The 21,016-nt window shown below is 40.0% G+C and overlaps 1 protein-coding gene across 1 annotated transcript in view; it reads right to left on the minus strand.

The window, feature by feature from the left end:
* The window catches only part of ankrd26 (ankyrin repeat domain containing 26), a 28,330-nt gene extending 12,243 nt beyond the window's left edge, over positions 1 to 16,087 (minus strand). Inside the window, exons 1-24 of the mRNA XM_069686028.1 lie at positions 16,029 to 16,087; positions 14,609 to 14,897; positions 13,238 to 13,352; positions 12,934 to 13,107; positions 12,305 to 12,411; positions 12,070 to 12,207; positions 11,727 to 11,887; positions 11,576 to 11,602; positions 11,263 to 11,299; positions 11,110 to 11,179; positions 10,969 to 11,020; positions 8,314 to 10,604; positions 7,919 to 8,084; positions 6,981 to 7,042; positions 6,801 to 6,900; positions 5,907 to 5,974; positions 5,744 to 5,813; positions 5,618 to 5,662; positions 4,795 to 5,061; positions 4,592 to 4,693; positions 4,436 to 4,506; positions 2,249 to 3,184; positions 504 to 661; positions 62 to 277 (exon numbers count right to left, since the gene is read on the minus strand). Coding sequence (XP_069542129.1) covers positions 62 to 277; positions 504 to 661; positions 2,249 to 3,184; positions 4,436 to 4,506; positions 4,592 to 4,693; positions 4,795 to 5,061; positions 5,618 to 5,662; positions 5,744 to 5,813; positions 5,907 to 5,974; positions 6,801 to 6,900; positions 6,981 to 7,042; positions 7,919 to 8,084; positions 8,314 to 10,604; positions 10,969 to 11,020; positions 11,110 to 11,179; positions 11,263 to 11,299; positions 11,576 to 11,602; positions 11,727 to 11,887; positions 12,070 to 12,207; positions 12,305 to 12,411; positions 12,934 to 13,107; positions 13,238 to 13,352; positions 14,609 to 14,808 — 5,633 coding nt within the window. The 5' untranslated portion in view covers positions 14,809 to 14,897; positions 16,029 to 16,087. The remainder of the gene's footprint in view (positions 1 to 61; positions 278 to 503; positions 662 to 2,248; positions 3,185 to 4,435; positions 4,507 to 4,591; positions 4,694 to 4,794; positions 5,062 to 5,617; positions 5,663 to 5,743; positions 5,814 to 5,906; positions 5,975 to 6,800; positions 6,901 to 6,980; positions 7,043 to 7,918; positions 8,085 to 8,313; positions 10,605 to 10,968; positions 11,021 to 11,109; positions 11,180 to 11,262; positions 11,300 to 11,575; positions 11,603 to 11,726; positions 11,888 to 12,069; positions 12,208 to 12,304; positions 12,412 to 12,933; positions 13,108 to 13,237; positions 13,353 to 14,608; positions 14,898 to 16,028) is intronic.
* Between the last annotated feature and the right edge of the window lie 4,929 nt (positions 16,088 to 21,016).

The following is a 21,016-nucleotide window of genomic DNA, read 5'->3' on the forward strand; positions in this document are numbered from 1 at the left end:
AAACAAACCTCCATGGTTAGTAAAAGAAAGGTGAAAAGAAAGTGGCATACTGCATATATACCTTCCTTCATCGTCCGACACCTCACTTAGAGTGCTATCGTCAAACACTGAGAGAGGATCTCCATTAACATGGGTGTTGGTCGGAGGGGCTCTGCTGCGCCGGGCCCCTCTGACCAGCTCCTGCTGTGAGGTCTCCTCTACAGATTCCCCCTCCTGTTTGTTGCTATTGTAGGTCTGCTGGACTGGGAGGTGCAATTGCACTGGTGACCGGTTGGTGCTATGGAGAGCAATAAACCTGACAGTCAATGACTTGTGACATCTACATTTTGGGGCCCTTGGAGGTGTTGTTTACCACATTAACTGAAACCACAAACAGCTTCTCTTGTATAATATATCTGAGTTCTAAATGTAGGAATTGTTTGTTGATGTTTTTCCTGTAATTGTCAGAGCAATAGTCAAAATGAGAACTTTCTTAAACTGTAGAAAAACAAAATCATGCATACCTCCTGGTGGCTGCAGGCTGCTGTTCCTTGTGAATTGCTCCAGTCTGACTGCTCTCAGGTTTCGCAGTACTCACTTCTTCCAATTCCGCTCCAGCAGTATCCCAGGAAGTACTGGATTTTTGCACTTCCATTGGCGTCTTTGTCGTCTCTTTGACTACCTGAAAAAAGAGGGGTAAATATTTGATAACGGGACATGAGAGATTATTCCTAACTGTGCAGGTTTGGGCCAGCCTTTTTTAAGATGCATGTTGGAGCAAGGACTTGTACACTTTGTCATACATAATTTAGTGTCACCCCTCCCTTTGGAGACCTAACACCATGGTATTTTTTAAGCTAATTATAACGATGCACGATTGCAGGCATCGAAGGTCTTGCTGCGGCATTCTCAACACCTGAAGTGAGAAAAATCTCATACATTTTGTATAATCTAGAAGAGAAAACTAGAAGAGTCAGTGGTATTACAGATGCTCCTGAAACTAAACTATGATCAAAAGAAAAATTCAAATGCTCTTTATTAGTTCTAGATAAGCTCAACAATACAAAATTTCAGGGATGCATGATATTATCGGCATGTTATCGGTATCTGCAGATTATGGCTTGAAAATGACACATCGGCATCGGCAGATATGTAACTTTTCTGCCGATATTTTCCACCGATAAAGAAACGCTTTAATGATGCCTAAATGCTTGACGATTCCCTAAAAAAGCTTGGCGTAATGCTTTGAAAGAAAATGTTACGTACAAATAAATATGGCACATAACCTTTAACATTTAAGTACTTTTCTTATAGTGCCCTGTGAATGTGTACATTTTAAAAGTACTGTATTATGTTATTTCTGCATCTGCCAGGGGGCCACGATAATAAGAGTAGGCATGATATCAATTCCACTACAGGGTAGACTTGACGTTCTCTGCAATTAGGTGGAAAAAAAACATGTGCCTAATATATGGGTATCGAAATCAGCAATTGGCTAAAAGGGTTGGAAAATATTGGTGTATCGGATATCGGTTACTAGCTTTTAGAGACAATATCTATTGTTCTCTCAAAATAGTGTAGCTAGGATAGAGCATACAGAATTAATATTTTCTTCTATGCTTTCATTCAAAAGACATTAAAACATTTATAAGGCTGGCCAAAAAATAAATATATCTATCGCAAGGAGATCAGTTCTTAATAATATCTGCATGTGTTAAGACTTAGACAAGCAACAATTGCCATAACATCACAACAGCACTTCTTTTTAAGCAAAAGAAGGCGATTATTCATACAATCACACCACAACACCTAAACAAAGAGAGTTTACACAACAGAACTTATTCAATGTATAAAATCATGCAAAGTCCATGCATGGGCAAGAACAAGTCACTACTAAAGAACATACAAGACTGAACCAATATTTGTAACTGCCAGTCAGTACCCAGGCTTTCTTCAGTGCAGTGCATGTGACCTTCAACAAATGGTAGTTCAATTCTACATGTCTTTACAGTTAGTTAAAAACACACACAAAAACACAAGATAAACATGCAAGAGCAACTCTTCTACTTGAAATCAAACCTTAATAAAACAAATGTTAAGACACGGACAGGAACATCTAACAGAAGGACAAAAGATGAAGTCATGATGTACGGCCAGTTTGGGCCCTTTGACAGAGCTGATTAAGAGAAATGAAATTAAGCAGATGGATGAAGTGAAGAGAAATAGAGGCGATCTAGAAGAGACTGTGGGAGGGGCGGCCGTCCTCTACCTCTTTCTGTAGTTGGGCCTTGTCTTTCTCCAAATCCAGGAAGACAACCTTGAGCATCCCTACCTCAAGTTTAAACCTTTCCATGTCCTCCTCCAGCTCTTCATCAGAAACACCTGGGATGGATGCTGACCGCCTGCATAGTGAGGGAGGGCGAGATTCCTCAGTATCCTCTCCCGGACTTGGATTGTTCTTCTCATCTTCATCCTGATTAGCAGCGGTGTCTTTCCAGATAGAATCCATATGTGGTTTCTGGATCTGCCCCAGCATGGCCTTATCTTTTACAGATGTGCTACGGTCAACATCAGATGTGGGTATGATGTGACCATGGATTAAAACTGTGGTAGCATTATCCAAGCAGTCTCGCTGTGCTGTCGTGAGTTGTGGTGAAGGAAACCTGCAGTCCTCCCGAGGATCATCAGTGATTTGATCATGCTCTTGACACATGCTGCTCTCACTGGCTGGACGCTCACAGTCCTGCATCCTGTCTTCAGATGCCGACCTGTCGGTTGATTCCGTCACAGAGTCCTCCAGTCCGGACTCCCTCTGCTCAGGTATGGTGAGGAGGACAGTACTCCTTGCTCTGGCTGCGGGGCGCACAATTATTTCCCCTTCTTCTTCTTCATCACTGGAAGATGATTCAACCCTTTCCTGATCATCTTCTGTATCGCTGTCTGCTGGACACCTTGATTTAAGCAGTTCCCCAAACTTCTCTTTTAACTCACAAGCAACGTTCTTGAAATTGGATTTAACGTCCCTTTTCTCCACCTCTACCCAGAGTTTCTCGTAGCGCTTCTCCCATGGGACGTCATCACTGGCCTCAGGACTGCGTTGATCTCTAAAGACATTTTCCTTATGTCCACTGTCAGAGCCCATATGGTCAGATGTACATGGGTTATCTAGACCTAACTGACATGTTTCTACTGCATCATCTTTCTCCTTTGATGGCATGGATGGACAAGGAAAAACACAAGACAGACAAGAATGCAAAAAACAACTTTGGACCTTGAATCACTTTGAACAAATTCAATCATTCAATTAAAGAAAGAATATCAGTATAATTTCTAACTTGCTTATTTTATACACATAGAAGCTCTAACTTCTGGCAAAACAAAGATCTGTCTTGTCAATATGTTATACGAGCATTTTTGGGATGACACATGGACTAACTAAAAGGTGCTTTTCAGCCAAAAGTACCAGGAACTTTTAGTTCCAGGAACTTCCTTTCAAGGAATTTAAATGGTTCCTATGGCCAATTATTGTATGCGTTTCCACAGCGGCCTAAAGTCCTGGAAATATTATGAAAATCAGGCCAATGACATATGGAGAAGCAATGAAAGTAACTGCACTACACCGCCAGTCCAGTAGGCGGCAGTAAGAAAAAGATGAGGCCATACAACGAAGATGACGCAATTAAACGCAACAAACAGGCCGGTATCATCATTTGTGCAACACACAGTGAGCCTGTTAGCATTGAGGAGATTCAACTTGTGCTGTTTTTGACCGTGCTTTATCGCATTGCAAATGGATTCCTTAAATCAACACTGGAAAGGAGACAAGCGAAATCTAGAAACAATCTTGGAGCCCGAAGATAACAGTGAGCTTGCAGCTGCAATCTTTTAAACATGGCGGGTGAAATAAAACTCTGCGAGTACTCGACCAATCAGAAACAATCAGCACTGCAGGCCCCGCCCTTTAAGTTCCTGGACCTTTGGAAAGTACTACCCCCTGAGCAGGGACTTTTCAGGGGGTAAATCTTTTACCCTTAACTAAATTTAGACCCTGGTTCCTGCTATCGAGTTCCTCAAAAGGTTCCTTGTTCCTGGGGAAAGTTCCTGCTGTCGAAAAGCACCTAAAGTAACTTAGAACTAGCCCAAACTACAAAAATGGAAAGTCTATTATCTTAATGCGGCAATGAAAATATGTCAGTTTACATGTAAATATACTTGGCCATTAAAGCTGACTCTAATTTCACTTTTCTTAATTGGCACGGGTCAAAGGAAAAACACAGATTTAGCCGTGGCAAGTCTCAAAGCAAATTATGTAATTATATTTGCATAGTTTGTTTCTAAAATGTAATCATTTCCGGGTGACTTACAAAGCATAGGAGATGATGTTATGTCTGGGAAACAGTTACTGGCTAAAAAACAAAATATAAGATTAGGGCAGTATAATCTGGGTATTTCTCACCTTTTGTTGCTGCTTGTCAGACTCTGCATTACTTTTTCTGTCACAGGCCATCTTTGAGAGCTCAGGGGAACCTAAGGAGACAGAAAGTCTTTATCTAGCAGGGCATGTGCACAGATATATCTTTAGACATACTTAAAAAAGACCAGTGATCCTTACCTGGTTCATCCACTGCCTGAAGCTCAGCTATGTTTTGCAGCTGATTGTCGACTTGGGCTGTAGTGCAAGAAGTGGCCAAGTTGTCTGGTTCCCAATCTGATTCTGAATGAAACAAGTCATAAGGAGAAAGAGAAACATGCTGTAATCATGTGCTTGGTTAAATTGTACAGACAAGTGAAAGTAAGACCAGGAGAGGGCCTTACCTTCTTCACTCTCTGGTTTCTGAAGAACCATCGTCCTTGCTCGAGGTTGGGGATGGGGCACAGGTGGAGTGGGCGAGCTAGGCTGTCTCTTGTTGGAGTTGATTCTCCTCTGAGGTGTCAGCAGGGGTTCTAGAGCCTCGTCTTCATCCTCCTCTTTTACAGATGGATTAGAGCATTCTGGGAACTCCTCAAGGCCAGGAGAGGCCATTCTGCGGCCGGGCAGGGTTCTCTTACTAGTAGTACTGGCCGTGTCCCAGTCTGACGCATCTGTGTCGTTAAGACAAGAGGCTGTAGTTCAATAACAAAATATGACGCTGATGTTGCTGGAGGTCAGCTTACATCAGGATAACCACTAAATGCCCTGGCTATGATTCATGGGATTTGTTACTGCACTACTGCACTCTATCAAACTGAGGTCTCAAAGGAGGAACTTCATCTATTGGTTTACCAACACCTCGTCTAATCTACTATTAAATGTTTACTGACCTGCTTTGCGAGCTTCAAAAAGAGTGATGACAGAAACATACAAAGAATTGTAAAGTCAAGGTTGCATGTAGATGACTACTTTAATCAACAAAGATAGTAGCTCTTAAGTATTTAAAACAAAGCTTTCATAAAGTGGATATTGGGGGATACTTTGTAGAAACACAGGTAACCAACAGTGACCCTTTAAAAGATGCATGTTTATTGTGCTTAGGGGCAGACTGAGACATTAGATGATCATTAAAAACTGCCTTGTGATCACATATTTAAAAGATTTAGAATTTCTTAATTTCAAATAAGCTCAAAAAATGTAAAAAAAGAGAAATAAAAATCATCTTACCTTCAAGATCATCAACATCTCCCAGACCAAGCTCTTCCATGAGGTCTGTCAGAGAGAAACAAAGTTAAATACAACTTCTTTCTCCACAGGGACTCATGATGCGCCAGCCCAGAGTAATGCGTTTACCTGTTGTTCGCTCTTTATCACCTTCAAGTTTGCTCAGAACACTAAGTGGTTCCCATTTTGCTTTCTCAGTCTGATAAAAGAAAAGAAAAACATTGCTTTATTTTTGCTCCAACATGTCACCACTTCTTGAACCTTTTACTTCACATTAAGTTGTCGAACCAACCTCTCTCTGTAACGCATCCTCCTTAGGATCATGTTCATGATCATTGTCGTCCCTTTTGTCGTCTGCAACTGCAAGAAACAAGATATTTATGTCACGTTTGAGAAAACATTCAGCTGTAAAATAAAATGCAATACTCTGATGAAGCTTGATGAGTTTGCCAACTTTGTACAATTCATTCCCATGCAAATACGCTCGTTATTCAGCACAAAGATACATGGTAAGGCATCAGACAAGCGTTAGGTTTCCCTGTTGTGGTTTAGCATCAGCCAAAAATGCTCATAAGTGCTGTACTCACCTATTAATACTATCAGAGAACAAAACCTACTGAAACCAAGCAAGCTAAGAAGACCCTGTGGCCCTTTAAGTATCAAATTTGGGACAAGTGCAGTTCAAGGGAAACAGGCAGGATTGAGTAGTTGTTTGTGATACATGCACTCTCTTCTGGTGAACATGAGGTGATGGTCAGGCCTCTGTTATGGTTCACATGCTGTTCCTTATACCTATGAGTCAAGACATTCATACCCTCTCCCTGGCTGCCTTTTGGCCTGCCTACACTCCTCCGAGGTTCTAGCACTGCCATCCTATTGCCTTCTTCTCCTCTTAAAAAAGAGGGGATATAGAACAAATCTACAAAAGAAATGTAACATATTGTTGGAAAGTCCCTTTGATTAATGGAAATTATATTAAGTATGAATATTCTACACCATATCTCGATTGACAACAGAATGCTTGAACATTACTCACAGACTACATTTATGCATGCATTCATTTACCAAAGTACCGTTTTTCTATGATTATGATAACCAAGGTTGAGCTGTTTCTGCAGCATGAAATGGTGCATGGAATGATTTAATTGCGTTGTGGATTAAAAAGGAATAAAGAAAACAGGCCTACTTTCTTTACTCTCTTCCTTATCAGAAGACATCTTTTCTTGAGCCTGTGAACACACGTTTTGTTTCTCTTCATGTGGCACTTTAAGGTTTTCAGAGTGGGACTGAAAGAGAAAAAAATGTAAGGATCTTTATGACATCATCTAAACCCCATAAGGTGTTCCAAAATTTGTCTTTACTGTACCTCAGAGTCCCAGGACTCCTGCTCTTCCTCCCCCTTCTCTAGACCCAGCTCGGACAGGAAATCTATTTGAACAGACACAGATGATTACACTGATGCAACTGCAAAACAATGCAGGTTGTCTTGGATATGTGCAGCTTACAATGTGTCTTAACTGAAAGCAACACAAGCAAGTTCAAGTACCAAAATCCTTCTGATTGCACTGCATTGTGCTGCATCGCACTTTGCTTGCTTGCTGATAGGACAAAGTGGTTAACTCTTACAATTTGCCTCAAAAGTCTTGATGCATCTGTATGCACTTTTCTTCAACTTTCCTTAATGTATGAGCACATTAACAATATCATACTTACTAAAGTCTGTTAGATTTTTTTAATAATCTCTTAAATATAATTTTCCAATTCAGCGAGAACGCCCTCATTAATTAAGTAATTACCAGTGTTTTTGATCCTCATTAAATCAAACAACTTCAAGAAGCTACATGCCATGACATTTGGTCTATCCGGATGAGTCACAAATCTTGTTATCTTGTTAAACTTCCCACTTCAGCTGCAGAATGTAAGCCCACACACACTATTAAGTGCACAAAAAGGTGTCAAGAGAGAGTGGTAGGAGATACTGAGCTCTCTGAAGCTTCCATTAGGTCAAATCACAACTGAACTCTCAGCGTATACAATTATTACAACATTAATATGATAAAACGTGAGCAAAAGTAACAAGGAGATTGTATCTGATGCGGCGTAATGCAATGGGTGTCACCATGTTTGCTCTTTTAAAGTTGTTCAAGACAGCCACAGTACCTGACGGGTCAGCAGGACTATGCAGTTGTTGTTTAAAAAGACTTTGTTTCGATATTATACACTGAAGGTGTGTTAAAATATTTTGGTCTATTACCATGCAGTTCTTCATGAGATGTTTCTATCATGATTGGCTCTTTAAAGTACCTCTTTCCTTAGTTTTAGAGCCCTCCGTCTCAGGCATGGTGGCTTCAAGGGACTCTCCACTCTCTTCAGGTTGATCATTTTCATCTGATAAGTCTCCTTCACCCTCTTCGTCTTCCCCTGCCTCGTCATTTTCGTTCTCATCCTCATCCTCAGTGGAATCTTCTCTCTGTGTAAAGAAATTGAAAAAATAAATGTTTGTTTTTAATGATGAACTTCAAAACCTATTTCTACAACCGGTGTGTCCACAGGGCGCTTTGAAAGCATGAACAAGCATTGGGAACAATCACATGAAGGGTGATGAAAGTGTTGGCAGAGCTAAGGTGCTTACTGGGGCACCAAACCATTCTACACTAGAACACTACAACTACAAATCACATTTTCTTCTGCTATTTTACCTGAGTGACATGCTCTTCAATGTTTCTGAGCTCTTGACCTGTAGTGCCTATGCTCTCTACATCAGGTGAGTCTAGATCAACGTCATCAATGTCAGTCTGTGGTAACTCCTCATCAGACAAAGTGCTCCTGTCTGAATCACGAGGTTGACCGGCAGTGACATCACCTTTGGCTGGAGGGCTTGAAAATATCTTTTCCCTTCTTGGTTCTTCATTGAGGTCTTCAATTGACTCTCCTTCCCCGGGAACAATGGCACTTTTACTTTCTAGTGGAACATATGCAGTTAATCTAGCTCTATTTTCATCACCCGACTTTTCTCCTTCACGCAGGAAACCATCATCAGACGCTTTCATTGTTGCGCTTGCAAAGTCGTACTGCAGTTTTTTGTCCATGCTGTCAGAGTCCTCACTTCTCTCATCATCTTTGTCATTCTTAACATCCAGCTTGTCCCACTTATCTTCTGGACTCTCATCTTTCACGTCAACAACAGATTGAGGACGCCTTTCATCGTCTTCATCTCCCTCAAGATCATCTACTTCAGCTTCTTCCTCTAACTTTGTATTGATTGCACTTGACGGCCTCGACTTGAATGGGGTAGCAGGACATGACTGCAAGTCGTTACCACAGTCTGCGACTCCATCATTGTTTGTCTTCACCGTCGTCTGCTTTTCTGACTCGTCGCCTTCATCTTCATCATCCCAACTATTATCATCGTCTTTCTCATTCTCTGAGTCAGCTTTTTCTTCCATTTGGGATGATTCACCAATTGGTTCCACGTCATTACTATCTAGTACTACTATTTTTTCATCCTCAGGTTCTGGTGTCACTGCAGGGGAGGGGTCTTTTGACTCCCTCTCAATACTTTCTTTCTCTTCCTCTTCCCAAGAATCATCAGAATGCTCTTGATCTCCAGTCTGGTTCGCTGTTACAATATTTGCTTCAGAAACTGGTGGCAGCACATCACCTTCAGTGACAGTGCCATTATCATTGTGGTTATTTTCAGATGCAGAATCCCAGTCTGATTCATCTATTGTTGATTTTGCTGCCCTGCTTTTGGATTTAGCAGGGCTTGTTGAAGATAATCCCACAGGGGACGTAGGTATATCTATCACTGGCTGAGGTGAGACACATTTTGGAGATGATGCTAATGGTGATGAAGAATCCCAGGTGGTATTTGGGTGGTCTTCTTTTGGTTGAGGTGATGCAGATTCTGTGTGCAGTGCTGCTGCTTCTGGTTGTAAATCTAATGCTTGAACATTACTTTCCTGATCAAGCATCTCTTCGTGCACTTCATCTTCTTTGGGCAGGTCAGCGTCACTGTCGTCCAAGGAGGAGCCCCATGAGGATCTGCGTTTCTCTTTCTTGTAAGTTTCCTTGTTTGATCCAGCATCAGAGGAACCGTCTTTATTTTCCTCTTCACCCTCAGGCATCACATTCCTTCGATTAGCGAGGACGGTGTTGCGACCAAATCCTCCTTTTTGATTCTCCTCCTCCTCATCAGTGTCATTCCACACTGTTTCTCTGCTGATTTGTTCATCGATCCAGGAGTCGTCGTCTTCTTTTTCAATATCTCTTTCAGATTCTTCCTCTTTAATGGGGCCTCCTGTTAAACCAAAGTCTGGATTTATGTTGTGGACCGATGATCGTACGTAATCCTTCCCAAGACTGTCATCTTCATCAGAAAATTTAGATTCTACCCTAATGGCTGACACGACGCAATCCTCTGCTACATTCAATGTTGCTGGTATTGCGAAAAGTTCTGTTCCAGCTGGACTGACAGTGTCATTTCTTTGAGTCTCTGTATCCTCTGACATGTGTACATTCTCACCTACAATACCAGGACTAGTTTCACTGTTGTTAGTTAAGTCAGCAGCAGGTATTTTTTGAGCTTCAGCACTGTCAGTCTTCTTAAAGGAACCAGTCACAGAAAGTTTCTGTGTATCTTCAAATTCAGTAGTGTCGGCCTCAACAGAGGCCACATGGCTGTCATCCTCCTCCTCGTCACACTCATTATCTTCTTCATCCTCCTCATCACTTTCCTCCTCCTCCTCCTCTTCATCGTCTTCTTCCTCATCCTCCTCGTCTTCTTCTTCTTCTTCCTCATCCTCATCTTCATCGTCATCCTCTTCATCATCTTCTTCTTCCTCCTCCTCCTCCTCCTCTTCCTCTTCTTCTCCATCTTCTTCCTCAGAGTCATCAGGTTCTGGGCTTCCCTCTTGAGGCTCATATCTTGCTTTACTACTTGATGGCTGCTCTGAGCGTTTGCTTTTCTCCTGCTCAGCTCTACTGCCTTCTTGTTTAAAGCATTCAGGAGAAAAAAAATGAAAGATGTCATAGAAATGCATGCAACAAAGATTCAACAAACATATTTTACCTTTCTATAGCTTGGAAGAGGGGTAGACGTCATCTGGGGTACTTGGGAAATAAAGGAAGCAGGAGAGGGATCTACTGGGTGCTGTGGAGCTTTGCTGGATAGTAAAGCATGTGGGAGGTAGGGGAATCTCTGGACTCTATTTTCACTCTCTGGTTCTGATTCTGTACCACTCAAGGATCGGTCAGGCAGTGCAGAGGCTAAAGGCAGGCAGGGACAAAAGGTTACTAACAAAAACCACAAACTATGGAGGGACATGAACAAAAGCTAAAAAGATTCACAGTACCTCCTCCTCTTTCAGAGGCAATCAATTTCCTCAGGTTCACCTTCTGTGGTTTCTGAAAGACAAAGCATATCCCATGAAGACCAGAACAAAGTATTGGAAAAACAGACGAGACAAACACATAACAAAAAAAGATGCACAGACCTTTTCGATTAAAACTGATTCATCATCATCATCTGAAGAAGGCCATTCATCTGCTGCACTTTTTGAAACCCTGTAGAGGGGAGAAGAGTGGTTTGAGTTATGAACTTAATTTTAACTGGAGGTTGCAGATCCTGAGAAGAAAACTGTGCTCACCGACTAAGTGACTCCGACTGAGAATTGTCTTCAAAATCTGAAACAAAGCAGAGAAACTTAGTTTCAGCCAATCGACACTTTTTAACACGCTTATATGATATATCTCAAAATCAAAATAGTAAAACAGCAAAATCTTGAGGGCATTTAATTTTAGAAGCATGGCCCACAAAGTAATAATCTAAGCAGCATGCTTTCCTACTGACAGGAGCAGGTTGAGAATCCATCCTCAGTTATTGTTAATAATTGCTACTGGAAAGAAACAGCGACAGCCTTTGACTGATTCTACTAACAAAGTTTCTCTAAGCAGTAATACCTCCCCCTGCTTGATTTGCTCCATGCTCTAGATCCAGTCAAGAGGTAATGCATGAGGAATGAATGAAATAATCAAAGTCAATAATGAATAGGCACAATAATATCCTCACACCACTTTTTTCACTATTATGCAATTAAAATTATATCCTTACCATCTTTGTCAGTGGCTGGTCCTCCCAAAGAAAAGCCTGCTTCAAAGTCTTGGGAAGGACTGCCCAACAAAGTTTTTTTCTTCTTTTTGCCTGGACCTTGAAGTGATAGGGAGGGCCCATCAGTCCTTTGGGTACTGTGCTCAATGATGAGGAGGGAGCAACTACGAGAGAGTCATGAGACAGAAAATGTCATAGGCCATAGCATGCTTCTGCAGTTTCAGGTGTGCACATTTTACCAGAGAGTGTACAGGGAAATAAAAGAAACAAGTGGTCACTTAGGATGTTTATGACTTGTGTAAAAAGCCTAAATTACAGACTGAAAAGATGACAAAGCATAGCTTACGGATGATGGCCATTCATCACTGCGTAGTCATCAGCTGACCATCCTTTGGTATCCTTTTGTGTGATATCTGCGTCAAACCGCAACAGTAGCCGCAACATACCGATTTGTCCATTGCCAGCAGCTATCATTAATGGGGACCTGCAAGTAATTTCCATGAGAGCAACATGACCAACTATAAACAATAAATTCTGCAACGTTAAGATTATTAGACTTCTATAATATGTATACTACTGACCTTTGGTCTTGGGCCAACAAATTCACATCAGCACTTTCCTTCAGGAGAAACTCAGCCATCTCAATATGGTCCTCACGGACTGACACAGTTAATGGTGCGAACCCCTCCTTTAAATGAAATCAAAGTCAACAACCTCCTTCATTGGACAACGGTTATCACAAAAGGAATATCATGCCATAAAAGGAATAACCAACATCCTCGGGGGCAGAAACATTTTGATATTCTATTCAGGGATAGACGCAGATTTTTAAGAACAGGCACTATGAGCCACCAAGTCCCTAAAGCTGGTGGCCAAAATAGATTTTAGGGGGGCAAATGTAAACTGTGAACATAAAAAACACACAAAAAAATGCAATTTAACACAACTTCCTAACAGTCTTCTTCTTCATAAATCAGTGTATATATTTTAATAAATGTGTATTTCTATAGAAAAGTCAAGTTATTTTTTAAACATGTAGTGTATTCTACAGGTTTTTTGGGGGGGATAATTATTGTCCCACCCCATGTGTCTAAGCTGGATCATAATCAAAATACATATGGTATCCTAAAACCAGGTCTGAAAATAGTACTGGATAAGCCTAAGGCTGAGAAGCTGTAATGTTGATTAAAAGATAGTCACTCAGAATCACCTTATTTTGTGCATTGATGTCGGCCTCATGCTGCAGCAGCAGGACAGCAGTAGAAATGGATGGGATGTTTGCTGCTAAATGTAGGGCTGTATTGCCATTGATGTCCACAAGATTAGGCTCGGCATGGTTCTCCAGCAGTATGCTCACAAGGCGTTCATGTTGGCCCTGCACTGCCTGATATAGTGGATAATTGACACAAAAGAAGAGACCAAGACTTGAAACGATATGTGTGGAAAGAAGGCAACTACTATATCACAAAATTAAATTATGAATCACTTTGTTGAATTCTCATCATAACGATTACCTTCATCAAGGCGGATCTATTTTGATTGTCGCATAGGTTAAGCTTCGCTTTGCTCTCAACGAGGAATTGCACCACCTCAACATGTCCACTGGCGCAGGCAATATGGAGCGCAGTCCTGTAACAGTCAAGGAGAGTTTCTCATATGCAAGCATTCTTGTTCTTACTTTAACACTTCCACTGACCTTTTATAAGCATTTTAGAGCTATTTTAAACCTCAACCTTACTTTACTAGTCCTCCCATCCAAACAACTTAATGTTTCAAAGTTCTATGTCTTTAATGCAGGGCCTGGTATGCTATTTAACACTGATGTTTGAAGCATGGCTGCCCCATGCAAATGTTCTTTTTAAAGTCCCTCATTACAGCTCCAGCTTTAAGCTGAGTAATCATTAAAAAGAAATTGGAAGGTATTTTGATAACCGAATAATAGTTTTACTCATTTTTAAAAGCAAAAATGTCAAACATTTGCTGGTTCCAGCTTCCTTAACCTGAGAATTTGTGACTTTTCTTTATCCTCAATGATCGTAAATCAAGAGCATTTGGGTTTTGGACTGCTGGTTGTACATAGAAAAAAATATTTAAACTATACCAGAAGTTCTGGGGAGCTCTGGCATAAAATATACTTATGAACTTATAAAATGCAAGTTTTACAGTTTGTGCAGCTTCACATTTCAAATGGTTTGATAATTACTGGTTAACCGGAACAATTTCACAGATTCTGACATGTCACCCACAATCTCTATCTATTACAAGTATTTTGGCAAATTACCTCAAGGACTCCACTTACACAGCTCAGTTACCTCTGTCATACACTAATTGTTTATGGTAACTAGATCCAACCTTGAAACATTAGTAGAAAAGAAACACTGGGCTGTCTTATATATTTTACTTGGTGCTTAAAACAGCAGTGTGCCATTAATAGTTGATATACTGGATCATTTTAAAACAACCCTGCTCCAGTATGCCAAACATATTCCATAATGCATACTATGCTTAAAAATGTCTCTTCATTGCAATAATACTTTTTAAGAGTGCTTTGTTTTTTAAAGAGGTATTAGGAAATTAGGGAAACCCTCATAATGGCTGCATTCATATGTAAGGGGAGAATAGTAGATTCTTTTTAATTAACTAATCAGTTAAACAAAAAAAATACTCCAACTGAATCACACAACTATTAGTCAAGGCATAATTTTGTCACTTGGGGAAGACTAGTACATGCACTTACAAAACACAAAAGAAGAAATGCAAAATGTGTTAAAGAAGGTAAGAGGATAAAGTGATAATATCAAGTTACCATGGCATTAAATAACTTTTACATGCTAAGGCGTGACTTAAGCAGCAATGAATGAGACAAGTGCTTTAACCCTACATACCTGTTCTCCTTGTCAAATTGATTGATGTCGTTCTTTTTAGCGAGCTGCTTCAACTTAGCCAAATCACCAACAGAGGCAGCCTTGTGAACTTTCCCGAGGTCCTTGTCTTTTAGATCATAGCCAACAGATAGCACACTCCCATTGTCAGGGGTACCAGACGGATGTTTTTTTTTCTTAGTGAAGCTGAATATCTTCTTCATTTTTCTAGACAGCGCAGCATTTCTTTTGCACCGTCACTACCTGACAGTCGTCTGGTGCTGGAGGATCACCACGGGCGGCTCTTCCATCCCTATAAATAAGACGTTCAAAGCGGATTACAAGCCTATAAAACCGTGCTGACCACACTGCAGTGTTTCTTGAATAAATATTTGTAACTCTGTTACACAAATAATGCCCCTCAAAATGATTTACAGTGGTGCAACTCTAGCGCACATGCAGCAAAGTAATCAACAGCATGGGGAAGCAATTGGAAAAACGTTCAGTATCTAGCTAATTACTTCAACATAACGGTAGGTGATGGTTACAACACAGCTGTCATGCTAACGGCAGCGGTTAAGTAAAGGCTAACTAAGCTGCGTGAACCCTCATTTACTTGACCGTACCTTACACTAGGACGTCCTCCACAACGTTATCAAGAACATGCGCTTGATAAAGCATGTCAGCGTTTAGTTAGAACACACAATTTGATGCAGTAAGGATGCACATAAAGTCCTACTTTCCTAACGTTGCTTAGCGTTGATTATATGGACGTAGTTGAGCTAGCGTTATATCTTGTGGCGTGTTACCATGGTAACTGACTGCACGAGTGGTAAGCTAACGTCACTATCATTATTTTCTAATGTTGAATTTTATACAGGCATTTCCGATGCTATATATATATATATATTTTAATAAGCTAGTATTTTGCTTTTATCATGTCACAAGAATATCTTTGTTTTGGGTCAATATAACGTTATCCCCCATGCTAATATCCTTATAGAATTATTTGTTGCCTAGCAACATTAACGTTAGCTTCAGTTGGCTCCGTGCTGCGCCTCCCACGTCGTCACTTCACAAATGATGCAAACCGCCACATTTAAACTGGATTTGTAACGTTAGCAGAGTCAAGCACAGTAGGGATCTTCGCTTCTCAACTCAGACAGCAAAGCAAACGTGCAATACTCGTTCCGGGTTCACAGACACTTAAGCTTTGGCCGTTAGCTAACGCTAGACTGGATGACCCAAACTTAACCCTGCTAACTCAATGCTACTTAGCAAAAGCTGAAATCAAAGCCGAGATGGGTACAACTAAAGCTAGGCTACAAAGAACGATAACTTAAGGGCCAAGAAAAGGGAGTTAAGCGGAGTTATAATAATGTAATCCGCGTAAGTATTTGTGTAATGAATGCTAACTGCATAAGACATTAACTTAAACACCAACCTGTTGATTGTCGGAATCAGACCCCTATCAAAGAGCTAGCTAAAGCTAACGTACATATGCTCAAGGAAGCATACTAGGTGTTTAGTTTGTAAAGAACCAATCAGAAAAGAGCCCGGAGGAACCACTGCATTCAGTGACCAATAGCATGCTTCGGTTTTTTAAAAGGTAGGTTTACAAGGCACGGTGGGTTGTTGGCTGGTAGAAGTGTTGTTGTGTAATGGAGAATGCCCAACACTTGAGGGTAGCATTTGTATGGGATTCACAGTGTGTTTGCCATCTGCAGTAAACGTTTCTAGTGCTGGGAGTGGAAGAACTATCCAGCCCTTACACTTAACTCAATGTATCAGTTAGCTTCAAAACTGTGAAAATAATCCACTACCAGTCACATTTCTGTTTTAAAATGTGTAAGTAGCTAAACATATAGAATAAAAATAATAGGCCAAAACAAATTCTGCAAAAGTTGATTTTAGTTGGTGTCTTATATTACATTATGGGCATTTTACTGCTGTTGATGCGTTATGTTTGTGCTAATTCTAACTACTTAATAATGTTTGGTATCCTAATGTAAAGAAATGCATCTTATTCTGTAAAACAATCATATGTGCAGCCTCGTTGTCCTGTGGAAACCACTCAGAAAAAAAGCCCTGTGTTCCTCCTTGGAGCATTATCCAACTAATCCAAGAGTAGGTTTAACATTGTTTATTTGTCATCAGAAGAAGGGCATGTTCTCAACCCACAGAGAACACTTAATCCCTCAGTTTATCAGAAGTAATTCCAATTCACTTGCCAAAATGCATAAAATAGAAATCACAAGTGAATTCAAGTAGCTTGACTGTACTTTAGGTTCCCTCTGATATCCACTATTAGATTATCTGTCACTAATCTCAGGGTGCTCCTATTTATTATCGAATGATATTAATAGCTTCTTTGATACTAATTACCATTAATATTTGCCAATACCAAACCTGCCCTTGCAGTTCCAAACACATGGCTCACAATGTTAAAATGTTGTCAAGGCTCTGTTACAGAGGTGTTGATTCAAGTCTGATTGCATATTTAAAGTCTTGCTGGTGGACAAATTACTGAGGTATCTTACATATTTCTGAAATTCAGGCAAACGGCAGCCTAAAGCTTTAAATGTTTCTTGTGCTCAGCTTTCAAGGTTAAAGTTGGCAGAGACATCATTACTTCACAGCTTCACAAAATAAATTCCTTCCTTCTGTTCAAAGTGATATGTAACAATGCTGATTATTATTCATTGGAGGTTTAATGAAGCCATCAAAGTTGCATCTTTGCTTTTCAAAATTGCTAAAACCTCAGTAGGTGTTTGGACAATATTCATATTTGGTATCCAGCCATCTGCTTTTTAAACTGAGATTTGAGAGGGTTTTTATTATTATTATTATTATTTCTTATTTTATTTTATTTTTTCATCAGGTCACAAGGGCAACACTGTTTCCAAAGCACCAAATTATTCATTTTAATCTCACTTGTTTATAGGCCATTGTCTCATCAAAAGACCAGGTGAAGATTATAAACAACCTAAAGGAGCTGTTTTTATTTCCAGTTGATAAAAGAATATTTTTCCATCTCCTATTAATTACAAATTTGATTTAATGTTTTTAAATAGTTTGCCGTCATGTTGACCATATACACTGAATTAATATATCTTCACTTATACTTTGCATTCCAGATTTGGTAGTGACCAATTGATTACTATGCATAGAAAGATAGCAATGTGACGATGAAGCTGTTTTAAATAAAGGTTGAAAATTGCAGCCAATTCAGTTTCACTATTGCAGGATGTAACATAAAGCCCCCCTGACTGGCTTTGTTCAGGATCATGTTAGATCTTAATTGCATAATTATAATAGAACACAGTGGTAAAGAGCAGTGAGATACAAATCATTAAATTGGAGTTCTTTCAGCTCCACTGGCGCACAGCTGCTCAAACTTGCTTTGTGCTGCAGCTGAACAGGTTTCAGCACTGTTAGATATTTAACATTATAGAATCATCATGCTGCTGTGTTGTCAGGCAATGTTGCATTGTCTCAAGAAAATAAATCTTCAGGAATTTAGGGAGATTTACATTTTTGTCATTGGTAAATATGATGTAAAAATCACTCTTTTGTCACTGTCAGAAAAAATATTACTAGTTTGACGAGGTTAAAGCTTTTTCTTTACATTTTTCTTCACAAGAATAAAATTCCATGCCAGACATTTCTATGACATTTCTATGGAAATATCATACCGGATGTGTCCTCGAACACCTCACACCAGAGGAAAATACTGTTGAGGGATGCTTGAATTGTGCACTGCAGGCCCATTGTGATCAACCATCCTGTTACTAGAGGTAATGGAGTCTCCACTCCAATAACACCCTGTGCTGCTTGTGTCATCAGTTGCTGGAATCTGAGATATTTCTGATTCCAGGAATCAATGAAATGCCAGGTGTCCGTGAACTATTGATCAATCGTTGCTGAAGCGCAAGATGTGTGAGGCATATCATATGTGAAATCAAAGTAAAGGACAAAAATAGAACAGTATTAATTTGATTCGACAGTGGCTTTGGCTAATATCCCCATAAATCTTTTAGAAGTTTCATCAATCCATTGTGTCATATGAGATTTGAACAATCCTTACTTCTGTAGATGTGTTTCCCCAGACGGTTATTCGTATCCTTTTATTTGCACAACCTACATCAGAAAACAATAGAATTCATTGAGGCTTTCTTGGAGTATTACTTTTGACATTACATGTCAAGGCAAGTGTCGTCAAAGTAATACGCTTCGTGCAACAATAAATCCCCCCAAATCCATCTGTAAATCAAGCTAGCCATCAAATATTGACTTTAGGCTAGGAAGGATACAACCACCTCCAATAGAAACTTTGCATCCTTAGATACACATTCCTGCACACCTTAGCCAATCAATAATGTAATCATTTAGGGTTTAGCACGTATTTGAAGTTATTTACTTGGTAACTATTGCATCTTAATGAATTATCTGGGAGGAGTTACTAATGGAAAATTTAAATTCTTTGTGTGATGAACAAGCGCTGACGTTAAAGCAGCTTTCATGTCTTAGCCCGGCGCATGGACGACAAGCAAAGATCCTGTTTTGACCCTTTTATGCTCCGCAAAATTAGAGCTTCTGTTGTAATATTGGCAAAGGGGGCAGAGCCATGGGATAGTTCTTTTCTCAAATGTCACTCTCGTTCAATTTACCACTTGCTCTGCTTGTCTTACAGTTTGGCAAGTGGATCAGTTGTACGAATGAAGACCGTGCACTTATTCTCTGTTACCATTTTTGATGGGACAATCACACACACATACATAGACACACATTGTTATCACATCTCTTGGCCTCCTTTCTTATCTCGTTTAACTGAATCTTTCACCACAGGTGCACCAACTATAGTTTCACTCCCCCCGCTCCTTATCCTGAATTAGCTTCTCAAACTGACAAGGACTTGTTTCAAAGCCCTAAACCCATCATCACTAAAAGGCCTCAGAGAAAGCGTGCGATTTGAAGGTCTAAAGCTAAAATCCAATCATCATGACCCCTTACAAAAATTGAGCTTTGATGTTAATATGAAAAAAAAGACTATTATAGACTACTAAAAGACAAGAATGTATCACACATGAAGTGTAAACATAAAACATACAGTATACTTTATAATGCATGGAAATTAAGAAATGATCCTTGATCTTGCCGTTGTCATCGATATGCCCCTCAACAAAATGAGTTCCTGCAGAAGCTGGCTTTAATCCATCATAATCCCAAAGAACGTCTTGTACACTCCATTATATAGGACAGAGAACAACATCCTCTTTGTTGCATGCCTTTCGGCTTCTCAGGATGCTTTATTTGTTCCCTCAGTATTATTAACATTCCCATCCTGACAGTGTACATAACAGACACATTAACATCCTTATTATTTCAACCTGAGTCACATTAGATCATTCAACGTTCTTCATGTTGCAAAAACACAGCCCTAGTTTAAGAACAGTATATAAAGTACATATGTACCTTAAACCTACTTATCCTTCCGTCTCGATAAGAACTATGATCAACAGTGACGTATCCTGAGGCAATATAACTGCCTTATATACAGTGTAACAAGTCTTAGAGGCCACATATCTGTAAAGCTTTATTAGGACACAGCGGCAAATTGTCAACCGCCCCCTCTGTCACGAAAACAAAACATGTCTCTGCCATCGTTTAGTGGCAACTTGTTTAAACTTAGTTAGCTTGAAATGTAGTAATTAGTAGCATTAACGTTAACGTTAGTAGTCGGTAGTGAATTTGCAAAAATTACGATGACAGCTTATTTATTTTATTTTACCAGGAAATAATGTCATTGAGATACTAAATCTCTTTTACAAGGGAGTCCTGGCCAAGACAGCAGCATAAAAAGTTTCACATGAAGAACAAACAACAGACGAAAAACAGCAGCATTAAAAGTTTCACATTCAACGAACAGGCAACAGACTAAAACAAGCAGAAAATTCTTCTAACAATAACTTTCAGCATTCAGCAATGGGAAAGGTGCATTCACTAATCAAATGATCCTTAATTCTGTTAAGGAAGTTTAAGGTGACCCTGCAACTCAGACCACGGTGAGGGAGCAAAGAGATTAAAAGCACCTTTGCCAAAGACAGATCAAGTTTGAGGAATGACATTGGACATATCACGTTTGTCATTCCTCCATGTTTGTTACAGCTGGCTCGCGCATCACAGAAGTCGTCGCCATAGGTTGCACATAATGATATGCATAGCGTCACCCCGTCCATTAACAGGATTGGCTCCTTAGGTTTGTGACGTTTTAAACCTGCCAATCTGAAAACGTGTTGTTCAGCCTGTCCTTGGTACACTGCAGTTTAGAAGCAGACAGGCCCAGCCATGGAGATGACTGCTGATGTTGTCCCTGATATGTCTTGTAGCACATGAAAAACACCACATGGAGATGTTTACAAGGTTTTAGAA

The sequence above is a fragment of the Semicossyphus pulcher genome, unplaced genomic scaffold (genome assembly GCF_022749685.1).
Source record: "Semicossyphus pulcher isolate SPU_LCO1_2020_fin unplaced genomic scaffold, fSemPul1.0.p SCAF_8, whole genome shotgun sequence".
In the NCBI taxonomy this organism is placed as follows: domain Eukaryota; kingdom Metazoa; phylum Chordata; class Actinopteri; order Labriformes; family Labridae; genus Semicossyphus; species Semicossyphus pulcher.